This window comes from Paroedura picta, chromosome 12, assembly GCF_049243985.1.
Source record: "Paroedura picta isolate Pp20150507F chromosome 12, Ppicta_v3.0, whole genome shotgun sequence".
Lineage (NCBI taxonomy): Eukaryota > Metazoa > Chordata > Lepidosauria > Squamata > Gekkonidae > Paroedura > Paroedura picta.
In genome coordinates this window covers 3444355-3461873 of record NC_135380.1, presented here as the reverse complement: position 1 = coordinate 3461873, position 17519 = coordinate 3444355, and the positions used below count along the sequence as shown (strand labels likewise).

At 53.0% G+C, this 17519-nt stretch overlaps 1 protein-coding gene across 3 annotated transcripts; it reads left to right on the top strand.

Moving 5' to 3' along the window:
• Positions 1 to 502: 502 nt before the first annotated feature.
• Positions 503 to 7841, top strand: C1QTNF5 (C1q and TNF related 5). Of its 3 annotated transcripts, none has more exons than XM_077305794.1 (3): positions 503 to 862; positions 5698 to 5919; positions 6535 to 7841. In XM_077305794.1, exons 2-3 carry the CDS (start codon positions 5700 to 5702, stop codon positions 7050 to 7052), a joined length of 738 nt encoding a protein of 245 aa, XP_077161909.1. In that variant the 5' UTR covers positions 503 to 862; positions 5698 to 5699; the 3' UTR covers positions 7053 to 7841. The 3 variants fall into 3 exon arrangements, with proteins under 3 accessions (XP_077161909.1, XP_077161911.1, XP_077161908.1); XM_077305796.1 differs by lacking the exon at positions 503 to 862 and adding an exon at positions 883 to 1026; XM_077305793.1 differs by lacking the exon at positions 503 to 862 and adding an exon at positions 2080 to 2228.
• Positions 7842 to 17519: the final 9678 nt, after the last annotated feature.

Genomic DNA, 17519 nt, shown 5'->3' with positions numbered 1-17519 from the left:
CTGTGTGAACAGTTCTAAAAGGGCTGCGATGCCTTTTAGCCCAAGATCATCCAGCTGTCTGCAGCAGGAAAAGGAGGAGTGGGGAATCAAACCCGGCTCTCCAGATTACAGGCCACCACTCTTAACCACAACACCAACCTGGCTCTAGGTGATGAGAAAGACCTCTGCCATCCTGATAAACCAAGAATCCAGTTCAGTGTTAGGCAAGTCTGTTCAAACCACCCCCAAAACAGAAGAAGAACCACTAATAGTGAACAAGAACAAAACAGCCATCAATAACTTTTTAAAAAAAATCTGACTAGTGGAATTTACATTAGGAGCCAAGGCTGGGGGTTTTCCTCTCCCAATTAAGTTAGTTAATTCTGCTCTGGAGAGATGGAATGTGTCTGTCCCTGACTGTGTGCACAGCTGTTTCATGCAGCACTGCGTTCTTGGGGCCATGCAGCCAGACTGCAGGTGCAGGGAGGCATGCGTGTGTGCACGATCGCTCCTGTCGTGAAAGTCTCTCTGCCCTTCGGAAAGGGGCCTCGCCTTCTTCCCAAGCACTGTATCTGTGCGCGTGTTTTTTTCCAAAACATGGGATTCACTCATGCAGTTCCCAGCCTGGAGAAAGGACGGCCCCGGCACTCCCGGCCTGGACAGCCGATCTGCGTGCGGCCGGCCGGCCTTGTTCCTTCCTGATTCTCCGGGGTCAGCGAAAACACGCCGAAATCTGGGAAGCATCTCTCGGAGACAAGGGAGGACTCGCTGGGGAAGACAGCTGGCAAAAGCAGCGCCTGCGGAAGCCATTGGGAGAGGCCTCGCCTGTCCAGCCGCTGCTGCTGTTGAGTCAGGGAAGTGCCCGGAGTCCAGGACGGGAAGGGTGAGCTCATCTCGGGTCTATCCAGTAGGTCACGGGTGGCACGCTTGCCCGTGTGCATGGTACACGTGTGGGGTTGCCTGCTGCCCTGGGAGCCTGGCTTGCGTGCAGTGCAGACCGGACACAGGGAGCTGCCTTATACAGAATCAGACCCCGGGGATGTCCAGGTCAGTATTGTCTGCTCAGACTGGCAGCGGCTCTCACACCACCCACTGCCGGGTCCTTTGGACTGGAGATGCCGGGGATTGAACTGGGGACCTTCTGCATGTCAGGCACAGGCTCTGCCACTGAGCCACGGCCCCTCCCCCTGGCTTTGAATTGCGCCCCGATCCAAATTGGGAGCCAGTGTCGATGGGCCAGGACAGGGGCGGTGTGGCCCCTTTGACCCACAGCCATCAAACACAGCAGTGAAGAGCATGAGCTGTGATCCCAAAGGGATTGAACACAGTGGCCAAAACCCAGGGGCCATCAGGAGGTCCCCCAGTGGGGCCAGAACTCGGGAGCCCTCCCCCTGTTGCCCCCCAAGCCCAAGAAGACAGAGCATCCCTGCCCCAGTCCTAAGAGCATAAGAGAGGCCATGCGGGATCAGGGCAGTTCTCAACTCCGGGGTGCTGCGAATAGCCAATTGCTCCCCACATTCCACAGCTGAGGGTGCAGCTGCCCATTTATCCCCAATTTTGATGGATTTATTTCCTTCACCCTGCCCCCCCCCCCACGAAATGAACCCGAAGCAGTGGTCACTTTATGGGCCTAGCTAGCTATTCTTGCTTGGTCCCTGAATGCGTGAAGCATCTTCGTGGTGCTGTATGCTCCTTTCCCGCGACCTCCGCGCCTGGACATTGGGGGGGGGGGGGCGTTCCCATGACATGGGACATGGGCTGTGCCCACAGAGCTGGCACCTCGAGGAAAACGCTGCTGGTTTGCAGGGCGCCCCTGGCCAGGCGCTTTCCTCTGCTGGAGACTGCCTGCGCCCCAAAACATCCTCCTCGACTCCCCCTTGGCTGCTGCTGGGAGAGGGGCCGCTGGACTCGAACTCGGCTCTCGTGCTGCGGACCAGCTCTCTCCGGACTTCCCGGGAGGATCTTCAGCTGGGCGCTCTGACCTCGCGGCCCTCTCCGGAGCTGGGTCGCCTCCCGCCCGACCCGGCCTCTTCCTCTCCGCCGCTCTCGCCCGGAGCTCTTGGCCGCCGCCTGCAGCGCTCCGGTTTCCTCCGGCGTTTGGGAAGAGGGAGGGAGGGAGGCGGGGGGGGGGGCGCTGCTCTTGCCGCCGCCGCCGCTACTGCTGCTACTCGGGGCTTCTGCGAGCGGCCAAGCGGGGTGCGCCCTCTGGATCGCGGGCAGCGCGCAAACCCGGGCAAGGGGCTCCAGCGGTGAGTACCGACCCTCGGCGCGGCGCGGCGGTTTTAGGATCGCGTCTTGGGAGGGAGGGGAGGCTGGAAGGCGCAAAAGCCCAGCCCTGCGGAGAGGAGACGCGGCTTTTCGGGGTCCCGCAGCCGCTCTGGGTGGATGAAGATGGGGGGGGGGATGCCAAAACTTTGCCAAAGATGTGAAGTTGTTCTTGCTGGGCGGAAGGGGAGAAAGAGCGACCGTTTTATATCTGCGCTTCAGTCCTTCCGGGTGCCCAACTAGAGGCTGCTTTGCATCCCCCCAACACCAAAAGAAAGTTTCTTTCTTTTGATTCCTCCTTTTGGCAAAGGGGATCCTGCTTTCGCCTCTCGGAGCCACGAAGTTGCTTTATAATCAGACCGTCACAGGCCGGAGCGCTCGGCAGATTCAGATCTTTCACATCACCTCCGATCTGGTCCTTTTGACCTGGTGCTTCCTGGAGCACTTCCCAATAATGTGTGGGAGATTTTGACCCTCCGACAACCGCTGGGAATTAATATCACAGGGAGAGTCCCTCCCCCCAGTCCTCGGACTAATGAACAACCATCATAACAGTGGAGATATAAGGCAAAAGCTAATTATGGTAAATTAGTAAACTGTGTCACAATATACAAATTCAGCCATAGGATCATTCGTTGCTAAAACAGCCAGCCAGAATAATACGAGGCTCTGGGACTCCCAAGTTCGAATCCCCACTCTGCCATGAGCGCTCACTGGGTGAATATGGGTCAGTCACCACTCTTGGCCTAGCCTACCTCAAAGGGTTGTTGTGAGGATAAAACGGATGAGAGAGGGATGACGGTAAGCAGGGTATAATGTTGGGGGAAAAAGGGGAAAAGCAGTTGAGGGGAAAAGCAGGGTATAATGTTGGGGGGTGGCAGGAAAAGAGGCAGATCAAACCGGAGTCAGACCGGTTCCATCAAGGAAAGCCATTTGCAAGACCTGAGCAGAGCTGTTCCTGAAAAGATATTTCAGAGAACATTGATTTGTAAGGTCTCCATTCGTCAGAAGTGACTTGATGGCACTTGAAATACACACAAAATCGAAACAGAAAATTAAAAGAGGGGGTCTCACCCAAACCCACAGTTAGTGCAGGAGGAAAGCATAACTCGAATCCAGATCTCCTGGTAGAAATTTTTTCCTGCTAGGTACGTGTATGTCCAGCCCCTAACAAAAGACTCCCCACCCGCTGAACCCCTAAGCCTGTGTCTTCCTGTACAACTCCGCCCTGGAGAAACACACAGAGGAAGAGCCCGGTTCCCCCCCACACACCTCTTTCCCTCTCCTCCAAAGCCGATCTCAACTTCCCCCCTTCACCCGCACCCCAATCCCAGTGTGGGGCAGACCTCAGCAGTAATGCAGAAGGAATGCAAAACAGACATTTTGGGCAGATCCTCGCATTCCAGACCCGTTAGCTACAGCTCAGTCTGACGCTGAACCGCTGGCAACCTGGGCACATGCAAAAGGAGGCAAAACAGCAGAGGAAAGAAGAGGAGGGGAGCGGGGAAAAGGCAGCGTGGATGAGACACAAAGACGGTGAAAGGGAGGGGGGAATGTAGGGAGGACAGGGAGAAGGAGGAGGAGCAGCCCAGTTCCTAGACCAGGGGTAGTCCAACTGCGTCCCTCCAGATGTCCATGGACTACAATTCCCAGGAGCCCCTGCCAGCGAATGCTGGCAGGGGCTCCTGGGAATTGTAGTCCATGGACATCTGGAGGGACGCAGTTGGACTACCCCTGCCCTAGACTCTTTGCTGAAGTTGCACTTGGAAGCTCTCTTGCGTGCCAGGCTGGCTCAGCATCCATCCTGCCTCTGGAGGACTATTCCCTCCAGAGGCCCATTTCCTCCTCCTCCTCCTCCTCCTCCTCCTCCTCCTGTGTTTGATTCTGCCCAGGAAAGACAGGAAGGGAGGAGGGTGAGTTTCTCGGCCGTTGCCTGCCTGCCTGCTTCGTTTTTTCCCATCGCGTCTCGCTTTAGATCTTCAGAACGCACTCACCGATCCCAGCATGGGACGTTTGCAGAATTCTGAGTCATTAAAGCCCCCCGAATGTTAGAAAAGATGGTTCAAATTATAGGGTTATTCCTACAATCCAATCAGAACTACAGGGGGAGGGGGGGGGGTCAGCCACAAATTGAGGAGAACAGCCAAGACGCTGTATAATTTCCTGTGAGAACCACCAAGAGGGGCTTTTTTGTGATTTCATTGTCATTTGTGCATGGGGATAATTTTCTTGCAACGAGGGCCAGGGAGGCTCGAAGCCGAACATGAGATTTCCTGAAAAACAATTCCTGGTGGGAAAGGGAAGGAGAAAGGGAGAGGCTGTGCTGTGGAAGGGCCACGGGGCTCAGTGGGAAAGCATCTGCTTGGCATGCAGGAAGCCCCAAGTTCAATCCAGCATGAATCTCATGCTGGGTTCTCAGTTTAAATTCATCCAAAAGTTCCTTGCCTCAGCAGGAGAACATATGTCTATATGACTCTGACTCTGTGAGTGCCAACCTTTCAAAGCCCTTCCCTTAAATCCCAGATTTGGGGGGGGGGAGGCCTTTTGGTTCAGAAGGAAAGCACTCCCCCTCCTGCTTAAAAGCATTATTTACCTGGAGATCGGATGCAATAGGCACAGGTTTGTGTTTATGATGCTCTGGGACTCTTGCTCTTTGCTACAAAGAAGAAGAAGAGTTGGTTCTTATATGCTGCTTTTCTCCACCCGAAGGAGGCTCAAAGCGGCTTCCAATCGCCTTCCCTTTCACCTCCCCACAACAGAGACCCTGTGGGGTAGGTGAGGCTGAGAGAGCCCTGATATTCCTGCTCGGTCAGAACAGTTTTATCAGTGCTGTGGCGAGCCCAAGGTCACCCAGCTGGCTGCACATGCAGGAGGAGTGGGGAATCAAGCCCAGCTCACCAGATCAGAAGTCCGTGTCCCTGACCATTACACCAAGCTGGCTGCCACTACAGCCAGACTAACGCAGCCGTCCATCTTGATGCATCTCCATGGAAAGCACCACATTTAGCCGTACAGGTAGCTGAAGCCATGCAGGTATCACATTTGGCCATGCAGGTATTTGCCTGACCGGTGGGGCCCTCCTGGGACCAGATGGCCTGTACGGCCCCTTCCGACTCTATGAAAAAATGAGCCATGACTGCTGAAAGCTGCTCCCTGCCATGAACTTTGTGAGTCTTCCAGGCGATCCTGGACACCTGTTCTTTCCTCCTGCTACAGCCAGACTAACCTGGCCTCCCATCTTGACATTCAGCCCTTGAGTCAGACTTACAAGCCACTCCTTGATCGCCAGTGGTGAGTAGACATTGTCCGTGGGTAACCACACAACCAATTTTTACCAAACTTGGTCCTTTTCGGGCCACGAAAACTGTGAGTAGAGAGGCTAGCAGAGAGAGCCCCGTGGGGAACAAGTGTCTTTTCCCACTAACGGGTCTCTTTCTCCTCTGGCCGCTGTAGAGATGGAGCACGCTCTCTACCTCTGCCTCTGCTTCCTTACACTGATGGAAGACTCCGCCCAGATCGAGGACAACAAGATCCCCAGCTTGTGTGCGGGGCAGCCTGGCATCCCGGGGAACCCGGGCATACATGGTAGTCAAGGGCTGCCTGGCAGAGACGGACGCGACGGCCGGGATGGAGCAGCAGGGATGCCGGGAGAGAAGGGCGAGGTTGGGCAGCCAGGTAAGAAAAAGAAGAAGATCTGGATGTCGCCCCCCCCCCCCACAATTTACACTTCCCAAAGAAATCCCGAAGCAGCTTACAAACACCTTTCCCTTCCTCTCCCCTGAACAAGACACCCGGGGAGGGTGGTGGGGCTGAGAGAGCTCTAATAGAACTGCTCTGTGAGAGGAGCTCTAAGAGAACTGTGACTACTCCTAGGTCATCCAATGGGGAATCAAACCCAGCTCTCCAGATTAGAAGTCACTGCTCTTAACCACAACACCAGGCTGGTATAAACGAAGTAAATCAAATAATTAATTCCTGGAGGGGACGGGCTGTTGCTTTGTGGATCCGTGTCCTTTGGCCCTGCCCTGTAGCTTGACTTGCTGGTTTGAATGCCCTGGAACTCTCCGTTTCCTCTTGCCTGGAGTTATCCGTCTCTTCACTGTGGCTGGTTGAGGCTCATCAATGGGGTGGGTGTCCTGATCTGTGGGTGATCTTCTGGGTGGGGCGGGGCTGGCCATGGCAAAACCCACCCTTCTGTGCTCCCCAGTTGATTTCTCTGGGACCAGAGGGGTTGGTGATGGAAATCTAGGGATGCCCCCTTCAACGGGTCTTTTCCTGCTTCTTCCCAAGGACCATCGGGCCCCAGGGGAGACCGGGGCAGCCCTGGCACCAACGGGCTGCCAGGAGAGAAGGGAACCCCGGGGGAGTGTGCGGTGGCACCCCGCTCAGCCTTCAGCGCCAAGCGCTCCGAGTCCCGCAGCCCGCCCCTGGCCGACCAGCCGATCGTCTTCGACGTCGTCCTGATCAACGAGCAGGGCCATTACGACGGCACCTCGGGCAAGTTCCTCTGCGAGATCCCCGGCCTGTACTACTTTGCTGTCCACGCCACCGTCTACCGCATGAGCCTCCAGTTCGACATCATGAAGAACGGCAAGTCGGTGGCCTCTTTCTTCCAGTTCTACGGCAACTGGCCCAAGCCCACCTCGCTGTCCGGGGGCACGCTGGTCCGGCTGGAGCCCGAGGACGAGGTCTGGGTGCAGGTGGGAGTGGGGGACTACACGGGCTTCTACGCCAGCGTCAAGACGGACAGCACCTTCACAGGGTTCCTGGTCTACTCCTACTGGCCAAACTCGGCCGTCTTTGCCTGACCGATGGGACCCTCCTCTCCACGGGTGGAGAATCCGTGGGTGCCGGCTCCTAACTCTGCCACTGACATTATCCAGGGGGATATGTGTGTTTTCTTAACCCAAGGGGTGTGATGCCCCTGTAGTGAATACCCTTATAGGGGTCGTAGGTTTCTGCCATTGTGCCTAGTACGAGACGTCCACATGCCGAGGAGGAGAGAACCGTGCAACAGAGAAACAAGTAGCATTTGTGGGTTTTGCTCTAGTACTCAAAGTGTATTCTTTGATGGTAGGTAGACCCCACCCTCACCACAGCCAGCCAGGTAAGCTGGACCATTTCTTTGCCTTCTCCAATCCCCAATGAACAATGGAACCAAGTCTTGAATCCAGCAGTACCTTTAAGCCTAGCAGGAATGGGAAGGCGACTGTAAGCCGCTTTGAGCCTCCTTTGAGCCTCCTTCGGGTAGGGAAAAGCGGCATATAAGAACCAACTCTTCTTCTTCTTCTTCTAGCAAAGATTTATTCAAGGTATGAGCTTTCAGGTGCATGCACACTTCTTCAGATACAGACAATGTGTACATGCACATGGAAGTTCATACCTTGAGCAGAACTTTGTTGGCCTTCGAGGTGCCCCTGGGCTCAACCTTAGTTCTGCTGCTTCGGGCCAACATGGCCCACGCACCTGAAGCTCCTGGGCTGAGTCTCCAGCTGTGGCATCAGGCTGACTTTCCTCACAGGGCTGCTGGGAGGAGAAATAAGAGGGGCGTGGTATTTTGCATGCTGAAAAAGCACCATAAAAGTCATTCTAAATCACAGTTGTGTTTGTCACGGGTTTGTTCATATGTGGTCCTCTTAATTTGGACACCAAACCCACGGAAGCCTCCCTCTACCTGCACTGGCTGCCAGCTCCAGCAGATACTCCAGGCAGCCCCAGCAGGTCTTGCTCTGTCTTCTCACCTGGTGAAAACTGAGTGGTTGCCAGCCTGCTCTTAAGAAAAGAAAAGAAGAAAAAATAGAAATTGCTGTCCCAGTTTATATTCCTGTCTTGTGTTCAGTTGAGAAAGATATGAGCACCTTTCAGGACTATGTGTTTTTTTAAGTCCCCAAGACTGGACTGGACTGGATGGCCCTTGGGGGTCTCTTCCGGTTCTGTGCGATTCTAATTCTGATCAAGGTCGAATCACAAAGGTGTCCAGGCAGTGCGAAAGTTGCTTGGAACAGTGAACAGGATGAGCTTACTCTCTGCCTGGGGATATAAAGGAAATGGCCTTCAAATTCCCATTCACGTGCCCCAACCTGTGGAAATATTTATCTGGCCAATAGTAATGTAGAGAGCAGTTTGGCCACTAGGGGGCGGCCTCAGGCCAGAATTGAGTTTCTTTCATTGGAACCTGCTCTGGGGCCAAGAAGGACCCAGAAGGTTTATTGTTTCTGCAGCATATTAATCCTATTCTAGGAACTTTTTTCATCTACAGATATTTTAAACTCTCACACTTCTGCTGTGCCATTAATGTGCATATGTGTGCCATAATGCATATCTCCCCCCCCCCCACACACACACACACAACTGTATATGTAAGAGGAAAATGTGCTCTGGAATGTGTGAGATTATTTTGCCCCCTGCCACAAACAGCATTTCTTGGGTTACCCGTTTTTATTCTGCCTCCTCTCCTTAACAGCAGCCGGGGAAGCAAAAGCAGGGCTGCCTCCACATAAAGGGTTCAGTCTGCTCCCCCACAGAAGGTCCCAGGTTCAATGTCCAGTTAAGGTTTTCACTGACACCCTGGAAAGCTGCCAGTCAGTGTGGACAATATTGATCTTGGTAGACCAAGGATCGGATTAAGTTTAAGGCAGCTTCATGTCTTCTGGGGGAGCTCCGTGGCTCAGTGGCAGAGCCTCTGCTTGGCATGTAGAAGGTCCCGAGTTCCATCTCCGACATCTCCAGTGCAAAGGAGCCGGCAGCAGGGGGTGCAAAAGACCTCTCCTCTAGGCCTTGGAGACCTGAGTAAGCAATACTGATCTTGATGGGCCCAAGAAGGTCAGACTCAGTATGGGAGCTTCGTGGGCAGAGAATACCACCGTCCACCATAGAGATGCCCGATTTGAAAGGCAGGGGGCAGAGGAGCAAGCTGCAGGGAGAAAACCGAGCTGAGACTTCTGCAGCGCTAGGAGGAAATGGCAGGAACCTTGCTGGGACAGCCCCTCATCCCAAACTTTCCTCTGGGGCTTTGGGGGGTTAAGACTCAGCCAACTTTTCCTTTCTGGCCCCAGGATCCCACTGTGAGAACAGTGACCCCGTTGGGAGAAAGGTCTTTTATTTTTAGCCGGGGAAGGAAGAAAGATCGCTGCATTCTTGCCCAAAATAGGCCCCGTCCTGCTCCTTTCCCCAAATGCTTTTGGAACCGGCCCAGCTGGAGATGTTTCCCAGAGCTGACTGCAGAGGCCTGGGATTTGGGGTCATACCTGAGGAGGCGGGAAGGGGGAACCTCCGCTGGCAACACCCTCCAGGCCCCTCTTTGCCCAGGGCACTCTGCCAGTCTGGATAACGATGGGCTTTTAGCCCTGACACCTTCCTGAACTTGTCTGGGCTTCGGTTGAGCTGGAGGGCAAGGGACTGGTGGGAAGCCCCGAGGGGGTCATTGGGCAGCGATGTTCAGGCCAGGCGTGTTGGACGGAGGCGGGAAGAGGAAAGGCAATGGGCCTTGGGTTGTGTGCTGTGGCCCCAGAAGGCTGGACTGGAACCAGCAGACTGAAATTTGGCTAAATGTCAGGAAGAACTTCCAGATGCTTAGAGCGGACAGGGCAGGAGGGAGATGAGCCTGGGCTGTGGCCTCTTGACCTGCCCGGGGTAACGCTGGTTGCCACTTTGGGGTCAGGAAAGAATTTTCCTTCGGGCTAAATCGGCCAGGGATTCTGGGAGAGTTTGCCTTCCTCTGGGCACAGACCGGGATGGGGTATGTGTGTGTATGGGGGAGTGAATTGTGAATTTCCTGCACTGAGCAGGGGGCTGAACTAGATGACTCTTGGGATCCCTTCCAGTCGTACGTTTCTGTATTAATCTGGTGCCTGAGTGGGCCGCAGCCATCAAAGGACGCCTGGTGGGTTTTTTGCTGAGGGGGAGGGGCCTCTGCTGTCATATTTGCAAAGATACGTTTTATGCCCTGCAAACCAGGACTCTTGCAATGAAAAGTCATGAGTCACGAGGAGCCCAGAGGGTGGGATTCTCCTCTGGAGCCCTGGGGCCCGAGGTAACCAGGGGGTCATCTCAGTTTGATAACTTTGACTTTGGCGGATCAGAACGGCCCTCTGTCTCCTCCCCTGTTTTTTGTGTGTCCGGATGCGGTTGTGAAAGTCACAAGAGGGGCACGAGGGAGATGGCTCCCCCCAGTTCGTCCTGCTTCTTTGTACCTATCATTCACAGGTAGAGTGCCCCTGTATGTGGAGGTTCCACTTTGGATTTACAGCAAATAACTGCTGCTAGGTTGTTTCTCTGGAAATATGTTCTGTCCTTTTTTTATAACAAAGATTGAAGCGCACTGTGCATTTATGTTTATGACGGTCAAAATGCTGTTTCTTGCACCTAAAACAGTATTCCCTGCCCCACCTACCTCACAGGTTACCTGTTGTGGGGAGAGGAAGGGAAGGTGATTGAGACTCTGACTCTTCTTCTTCTAAATCTACGCTGTTCAGGCTTACTTTGAAGATGACTTTTGGTGCCTTTGGTTATTTATCCACCTAGTTGCCCTACAAATAAAGGGCGATTTCCCTTCCCCACCTTCCCAATCTGTATCTATAAGGAGAAGTGATTATACTGAGAACAGAATGAAAGGTAGAAATTAAATGCTTCCAGGTGTTTTATGGAGGCATTCTGCGGCTCTAGACTTTTAACAAAAAAGGGTTCATGACGGGGCGGGTGAGAACCATGCAGCCTTCAAACAGAAAACAGCTTCTGAGCATGGAGGCTTCATTTGCAATCCTTAATTTTTTAAAAATCATGTCCACTAGGGTTATCATTTGAAACGTTCCGTGGGAACATAACTTCCTTTTATCCTTTCTAGGTCCACGATCAATCAATGTCCTTGGATGAGAGTTGTTGCCAATGGAGTGGCGAAAGGACTAGAAGGGGGGTGTCCTGGGTTCAGATCCTGACTCAGTCGTGAAACTTCCTGGGTGATGTAGTGTTTTTGGTGTGACGCGGATTGTTGTGAGGACAAAACTGGGTAGGTGGGAGGAATTCAGGGGATAACCTTCCCTGAACCGGTCAGAGAAAAGGCGAGCAAAACATTTACCAGCTATTTAATAGCTGTATTACTGAGAATGGTTTCTGCATATCACCATTTGATAAACTTCCATCTTCCCTTTACAGCTAAATGGAACATTTTCTGGGTGTTTGTTTGAGAGCCAGCTGCCTTATGGGGAATCAAGCTCTCGGTCCTGCCTCCTCAGACTGGCAGGGGGTCTCCAGGGCCCCGGGCGGGGGTCTTTCCCACCACCTACAAGCAGCCCTTTTTTAAAAGCTAGAGACGCTGGAGCTCTTGCATGCCGAGCAGACCCTCTGCCCGAGAGCCATGGCCCCTCCCCAGCTTTCTCCTTTCCATTCTACGCATTGGGCTGGTACCTCTCTCACCTTCCCCAGGGTCTCTCGCTTCTTTCCTGGAAGTAGATCAGATTCTCGCTAAATGCACGTCCTGACTAGATAGATCTGTTGTTGTCAGCAGAGATGTTTTCCCAGCTCCTAAGCGAATCCACAGATCAATGCCTTTGCTCCACGAGAAGGGGAGGAGGAATCCTTTCCGGTGCTAAACAGGCTCCGGTCTCGGCCGGCTTCTGTTGTTTTGGATGCAGCGCCAGGGAAGGAGGTCTATGAGTTTCCATCATAACGATGCCTCAGATGGGGGTCTCCAGAGGGCAAAGAGAAGAGCTAGATTTGAGTCCCCTGGCCCTTTAAAGACCAGCGGAAATGGGGGGGAGGGGTTATAAGCTCAAACACAGCGCTGACTCTCCAAAGGGCAGGCCCCCCAAATTCTCGTTGGATCCTGAGGTGGTCCTGGATTCGAATCTAGCTTGTCTATTGCGGAATAAAATGGGTACTCTTTGAGATTAGATTCCAAACAGGGGGGCTAATCAGGTCTAATCCATGGGGATGTGCTTCAGCTCAAACCCCAACGAAAAAAATGGGAGTTGCCCATTTGCCCAAATGTGTGGGGCACTCTGCTGCTAGGCTGGCCAGCTGCAGGTTGGGGAATTAACGGGACGGGAAATGTGGGAGGTCTATGATGCCTAATGCCGTAGATCAGGGGTAGTCAAACTGCGGCCCTCCAGATGTCCATGGACTACAATTCCCACAAGCCCCTGCCAGCGAATGCTGGCAGGGGCTTGTGGGAATTGTAGTCCATGGACATCTGGAGGGCCACAGTTTGACTACCCCTGCTGTAGATTCCACTTCCAAAGCAGCTGTTTTCTCCAGGGGAACGGATCCGTGCCTAATAGTTCTAACAGCGGGAGCTCCCCAGCCACTGCCTGAAGTCTGGCAACGTGAGCTGTTGCCAAGGCATCTTCAAAATATAAACCCCATGTCCAGAGGCAGTATACCTGCACAGAGAAGCTTAAAGTCTGCCAGAAAAAGCCATGCACAGCCCCTTGATGCAAGAAACCCCGTTGCTGCAGCCCAGAAGGCCGGTGGGCTTACTCTGTGCGCCAGGAAACACATGCGCTCCTTTGGAAACAGAACTGGGACTCCCGTGCTTAATCCAGGGCGGCTCAGCTGCTCCCTGCTGGGCTGTGGGCTGCCTCATTAGTTTGCTCCCTTGCTTAGGGATCTGGCGGCCCGGCCCGGCCCAGCTCATTCTTGACAGATGAGGGACCGGGATAGAAGACCACGGGGGGGGGGGGGGGGGAAATCATGCGTCTGCTTCCTTCCCTCTGCCTGGCTGGGAGGCAAACCTGCAGCATAAACACCCCCCTCTTCATTAAAGCTGCCACCTGGACTTGATCTCTTCCCCGCTCCCTCCGCCCTGGGGCTTATGGCTAAGATCTGACCAGACAAAGGATTGGGACGGGGGAGGGGGGGACCAGCCCTGCATGGATGCACATGACAGCCGCCTCCGCCTTCTCCAGCAATGAGGAGAACATGATGGGGAAGGATGGGGAAGTACTCATGGGGGTGCCACTCTCCAGGCGGGACCTGGGGACCCACAGAATTCCAGTTCTTCCCCAGACTACCGAGATCAGTGCTCCTAGAGAAATGGGTTGCTTGGGAGGGTGGGCTTTCTGGCACTGTACCTCATTGAGGTCCCTGTCCTCCTTGGACACTATCCCTAAGTCCCCAGGTGTTTCCCTGCTCAAATGTGGACTTGCTTTGGTCCTCCGTTCCTGCAGGGAAATAGAGCTACAGATAAAGTATTTTGAAAGAAAGCAGTTGTTAGTTACCTTTGTGGATGAAGCACAGATGCAGACTCACAGTGCTTTGAGGTTTAAAAGAGAGAATCTTTACCGGGAAAGATTATTTACAGATATATATATATTATTCATCGGCTTCAGGCAGGCAGAGTACAAGAACTTAAAGAGTAGCTGCAAAAGCTGCATGTTAAAAGCCACTATGGCTAGGCTGCAGGCAGGCTACATCCCATCAGATCAGCAGACGGAAAGAGCAGAGAGCTTCATGGAGGATGCTGCTCCTTGCAAACAAGGGAGATGGCTTCTCTTCCTGAAGAAAGAGGAAGGGGGTGGTACAGCTCAGCAGCCTAACAACTTTACAACAATAACCTTTCAGAGTTGATATCACCAAATTACCGGCAGCCGTCCCCAGTTTCTCCGGAACACTTCCTGCTCAAAGGTACTGGTACACTGCCTCTGCAGATGGAGGCTCTGTCCCATTTTTATGGTCTCCTCAAGACGGCCAGTGGATCCTTCTGTCCCTAGTCTTAATCTGTCCTGCAAGCTATCTCTCAACTCTAGTTTGCAAGCTTCTTTGAGAGCCTTGCTGGGAAGTGGAGTTGAAATGGAAACCGTGGTGGTTAATAATTTATTGCTGCCCCCCTCCCCCCTGCCCCTTTCTTTCCTCCAGAGCGCCGGAGGCAAGAGTGCTCTGGGCAGCCTCTGGAGGGAAGAGAAGACATGTGAGAAGAAGCTCTGCTTTTTACTACTGCCGGGCGGTCACCCCTTGCCCCGTGAGATGCACCGCACAAATGCCGAATGGCTCCAGCTTGGCCAGCACAGCAAGGACATGCACGGAAGAGGCAATGGCCAAGACTCTGTGATGCCCCTCTCTGGCTTTCAGGCCCACATCTCAGGGACACCCTCTTCTTTCCGCCTTTGGGTTGCATGCTTCCAGGTCCGTTGGCAATACCTGCCACATCAGCAGGTGCAAAAGCTGACCACCTTGGCGGCATTAACTAGAATTGCAGCTTTTCCTCAAGTTGATCCCCCTCCCTCCCGTTAATGGCCTGCTCTTAGCAGCCAGTCAGCAATGAAACCGCAGGCTCAATGTCTCCTTGCGGGGAGATGGATCTTTCAGAACGTGGCATCTTCCTCTCTCACAAAGAACAGAATGAGGCTGGAGGGGAAAGAGCGGCACAGGGGAAGGGAGGGCTGATTCACCAGGGGCAAGAGCATTTCCCCTCTCTTCCTTCCTGACGCCATTCATGAGCGCCCGCAAAAGGGTCAAGACCCCTTTCAATCCCTTCATTCTCCTGTCCCCCACCCCGCAATCCCTAGAACCGATTGACTGAGTCGTTCTCCAGAGCAGCACAGATCTCTTTGTGTCCAAAGTACGGACACAGTTGGGAGAAGGCTCCTTTTTAAAGCCGAAAAGGGTCTTGTTTGAACTGTGTGCCTCTCCCATGCGTGAGGACCCCCCGGGCAAATAGGGTTGCCTGGAGATTTGAAGAAGGGTTGGTCAGAGTCTGGAGACTCCAGGGTCTAGGGACCACAGGGGGCTCACTGGGGGATAATGCCATGCCATTTACCTATGAATGCTTCTAGGTCTGGATGGGAGACCATGTGAGTCCGTCTGTAAGAAGCAGAGAACTGCAAGAGTCCTGGAGCACCCGGAGCACAAAAATTGTGGCAGGTGAGGAGCTTTCATGAGTCACTGTTCACTTTTTCCATATCCCATGAAAACTCATCCTGATTTTATGATTTTATAACATCACAGTGGGTGGGCAGGAAGGGATGTGCCAGGGTTTGTCCCTTGTGACCCTTCCTTGCATACTCAGGGAATTGCTGATCACCACTGGGATGGGAGGTGAATTTCCTCCAGGCCAGGCTGGATTCTGGTAGTTTTTTGGGGAGGATCACTTGAGCATGAAATTGGGCCCACTGTGGGCGGGCAGGTAGTTGTGAGTTCTTGTCTTGTGCAGGGGGCTGAGCTAGATGACCCTGGAGGTCCCAACTCTATGATTCTGATTCATCCCTGGCTGCAAATTTTGCTCATCTTTAAGGCACTCCTGGACTCTTGCTCTTTTCTGCAGGAACACATCTGAGCAACTAAGTTGGTGGATAAATACTATTAGAATTGATTATCTGAGTCAGCCGAGGCAAAAACAAAAGGGGGGGGAGTTTATTGTGTTCCTTTGGGTTAGGAAATACCTGGCGATTTGGGGGCAGAACCTGGGGCACCCTCCAAAGCAGCAATTTTCCCCCAGGGGAACCGATCTTGGTCATCTGGAGATTAGCTGTAAGAGCAGATCTCCCCACACCATCTGCAAGGTGGCGACCGTATCCTTTTGTCTGTACTGCCTCTTGCCTTTTTACCCTTCGTGGGATATCTCCTGCATACCCAACACTGATAAGAAGAGGCAGACAAAACACAAAGAGAAAGACACACAGTCAGCCTCTCTCTCTTACAGGCCAAAGTGCTTGTGAGCCATCTCATTGTTTGCAAACTACACAGAGAGACCTATAACACCAGAGTATATTGACACTCCTTAATGGTGCGTTGTGTTCGCACATGAGATCACACCCTGATCAGCGGCTCAAATCCTTGGTGTTTTTTCTGCTGGCGCGCCTGCTGTTGACAACTGGATTTCAGGCGGTCCCTCCTCAGCTTTCTCTGCTTCTTTTATTGCTGCGTTGACCTTCTATGCCTCTGCAGTTGGGGGCTGGGGTCAGTCACTGTTCAAGGCCCACAGGGGTGAGTGGGTGACATGACTTCAGACTGTGCTTCACTGGAAGGGTTACCAACCCCCAGCTAGGATTAACAAAATTTGTGATGGGGAGGAGCTTTCATGATTCAGGGCTCACTTCTTCAAACACTCACAAAAGCTTCTCCCCTGACGCCATTTTTGTGAGTCTTTCAGGTGCTCCTGGACTCTTGCTCCTTGCTGCTGCTACAGCCAGACTATTCATTGCTACCCACCTGATCTCTCCAGCTATGGAGCAGGAGGCCTCCTGGAATGACATCTCCAGGCTTTAGCAGTCCCAAGGTCCCTCCCTCCCCCAGCTCTACCCCCAAATTCTCCAGGAATTTCCCACCCTGGCATTGACCTCCCTGTTCAATGGATGCTTTTCATGCCAAAGAGATTCCCATCTTGCCACGTTCTACCACTGAAGATGCCAGCCATCGTTACATGAGGGACTAAAGCTATCTGATGACAGCCACAGAGCCTAGCAAACCCACAGCAACCATTTGAGAGCCATGAGAGTCTACAACAATTCATTGGCCTTATACCTTATTTTAGATAAACAGGAAGTATTAAGAGACTTTTGATTTTCACGAGATCACATAGCCTGGCTGCCTTCTGTCTGGGTCCCCGGGTTATCCGGCAGGTCCTCACTCCAGAAGGAGGGCAGCTGCAGAAGAACCAGCTCCTTCAAGAATCACATAAATTGGCACCTTCAAGAATGACAGATTTATGAGACCTTTTGCAGACTACAGTCCACTGTGCTTTCAGTTTGCAAAAATGTGTTGTTTTTCTCTTCGTCTCAGGCCTGCTGCCCATCTGTTGAAGTGAGTTCTAGCCCACAACATCCTGAGACCCGATAAATCTGCCATTCTTAAGGTGCCACAAGACTCTTTATCATAGTTGCTGGGGTTTCAAAGCGGGTTATCATGTTCTCTGTCTGAACAGGGCTCGTGATTCTGTGTAGATAAACTTCCACATTGGCACTGCTCTCTGTTGGAAGGAAATTTCCGGAGTGCTGCTATCTCAGCACCGGATCTCCAAGACACCCAGCCCTTTAAGGGAGACGCAGGGGAGTTTAAAAGGCTAAGAAGATTTGTGTCCAATTTTGGGCAGCAAATCAGTTATGACTGAAGAGAATTTCCAATCATAGTTCTCAAAGATGAGACCGGTAGCACCTCACAGACTAACAAAATTTGCGGCAGGAGAAGAGCTTTCGGGAGCCACTGCTCACTTTTTCAGAAAAGAAGGGAGCAGTGACTATGGAAGTGTAGGTCACCGAAGTAGCACGCCGGGCTTTCTTCCATTTGCGCCAGGTAAAGCTACTAGTGCTCTACCTGGCCCTGGAACACCTAGCCACAGTGATCCA

What these genes read in the sequence shown, in the direction of transcription:
- C1QTNF5 (XM_077305794.1), top strand. Translation starts at nt 5,700, where the DNA reads ATGGAGCACGCTCTCTACCTCTGCCTCTGCTTCCTTACACTGATGGAA. An exon ending in GGGCGAGGTTGGGCAGCCAG is followed by an intron (nt 5,920 to 6,534) that starts GTAAGAAAAAGA and finishes CTTCTTCCCAAG; the next exon opens with GACCATCGGGCCCCAGGGGA.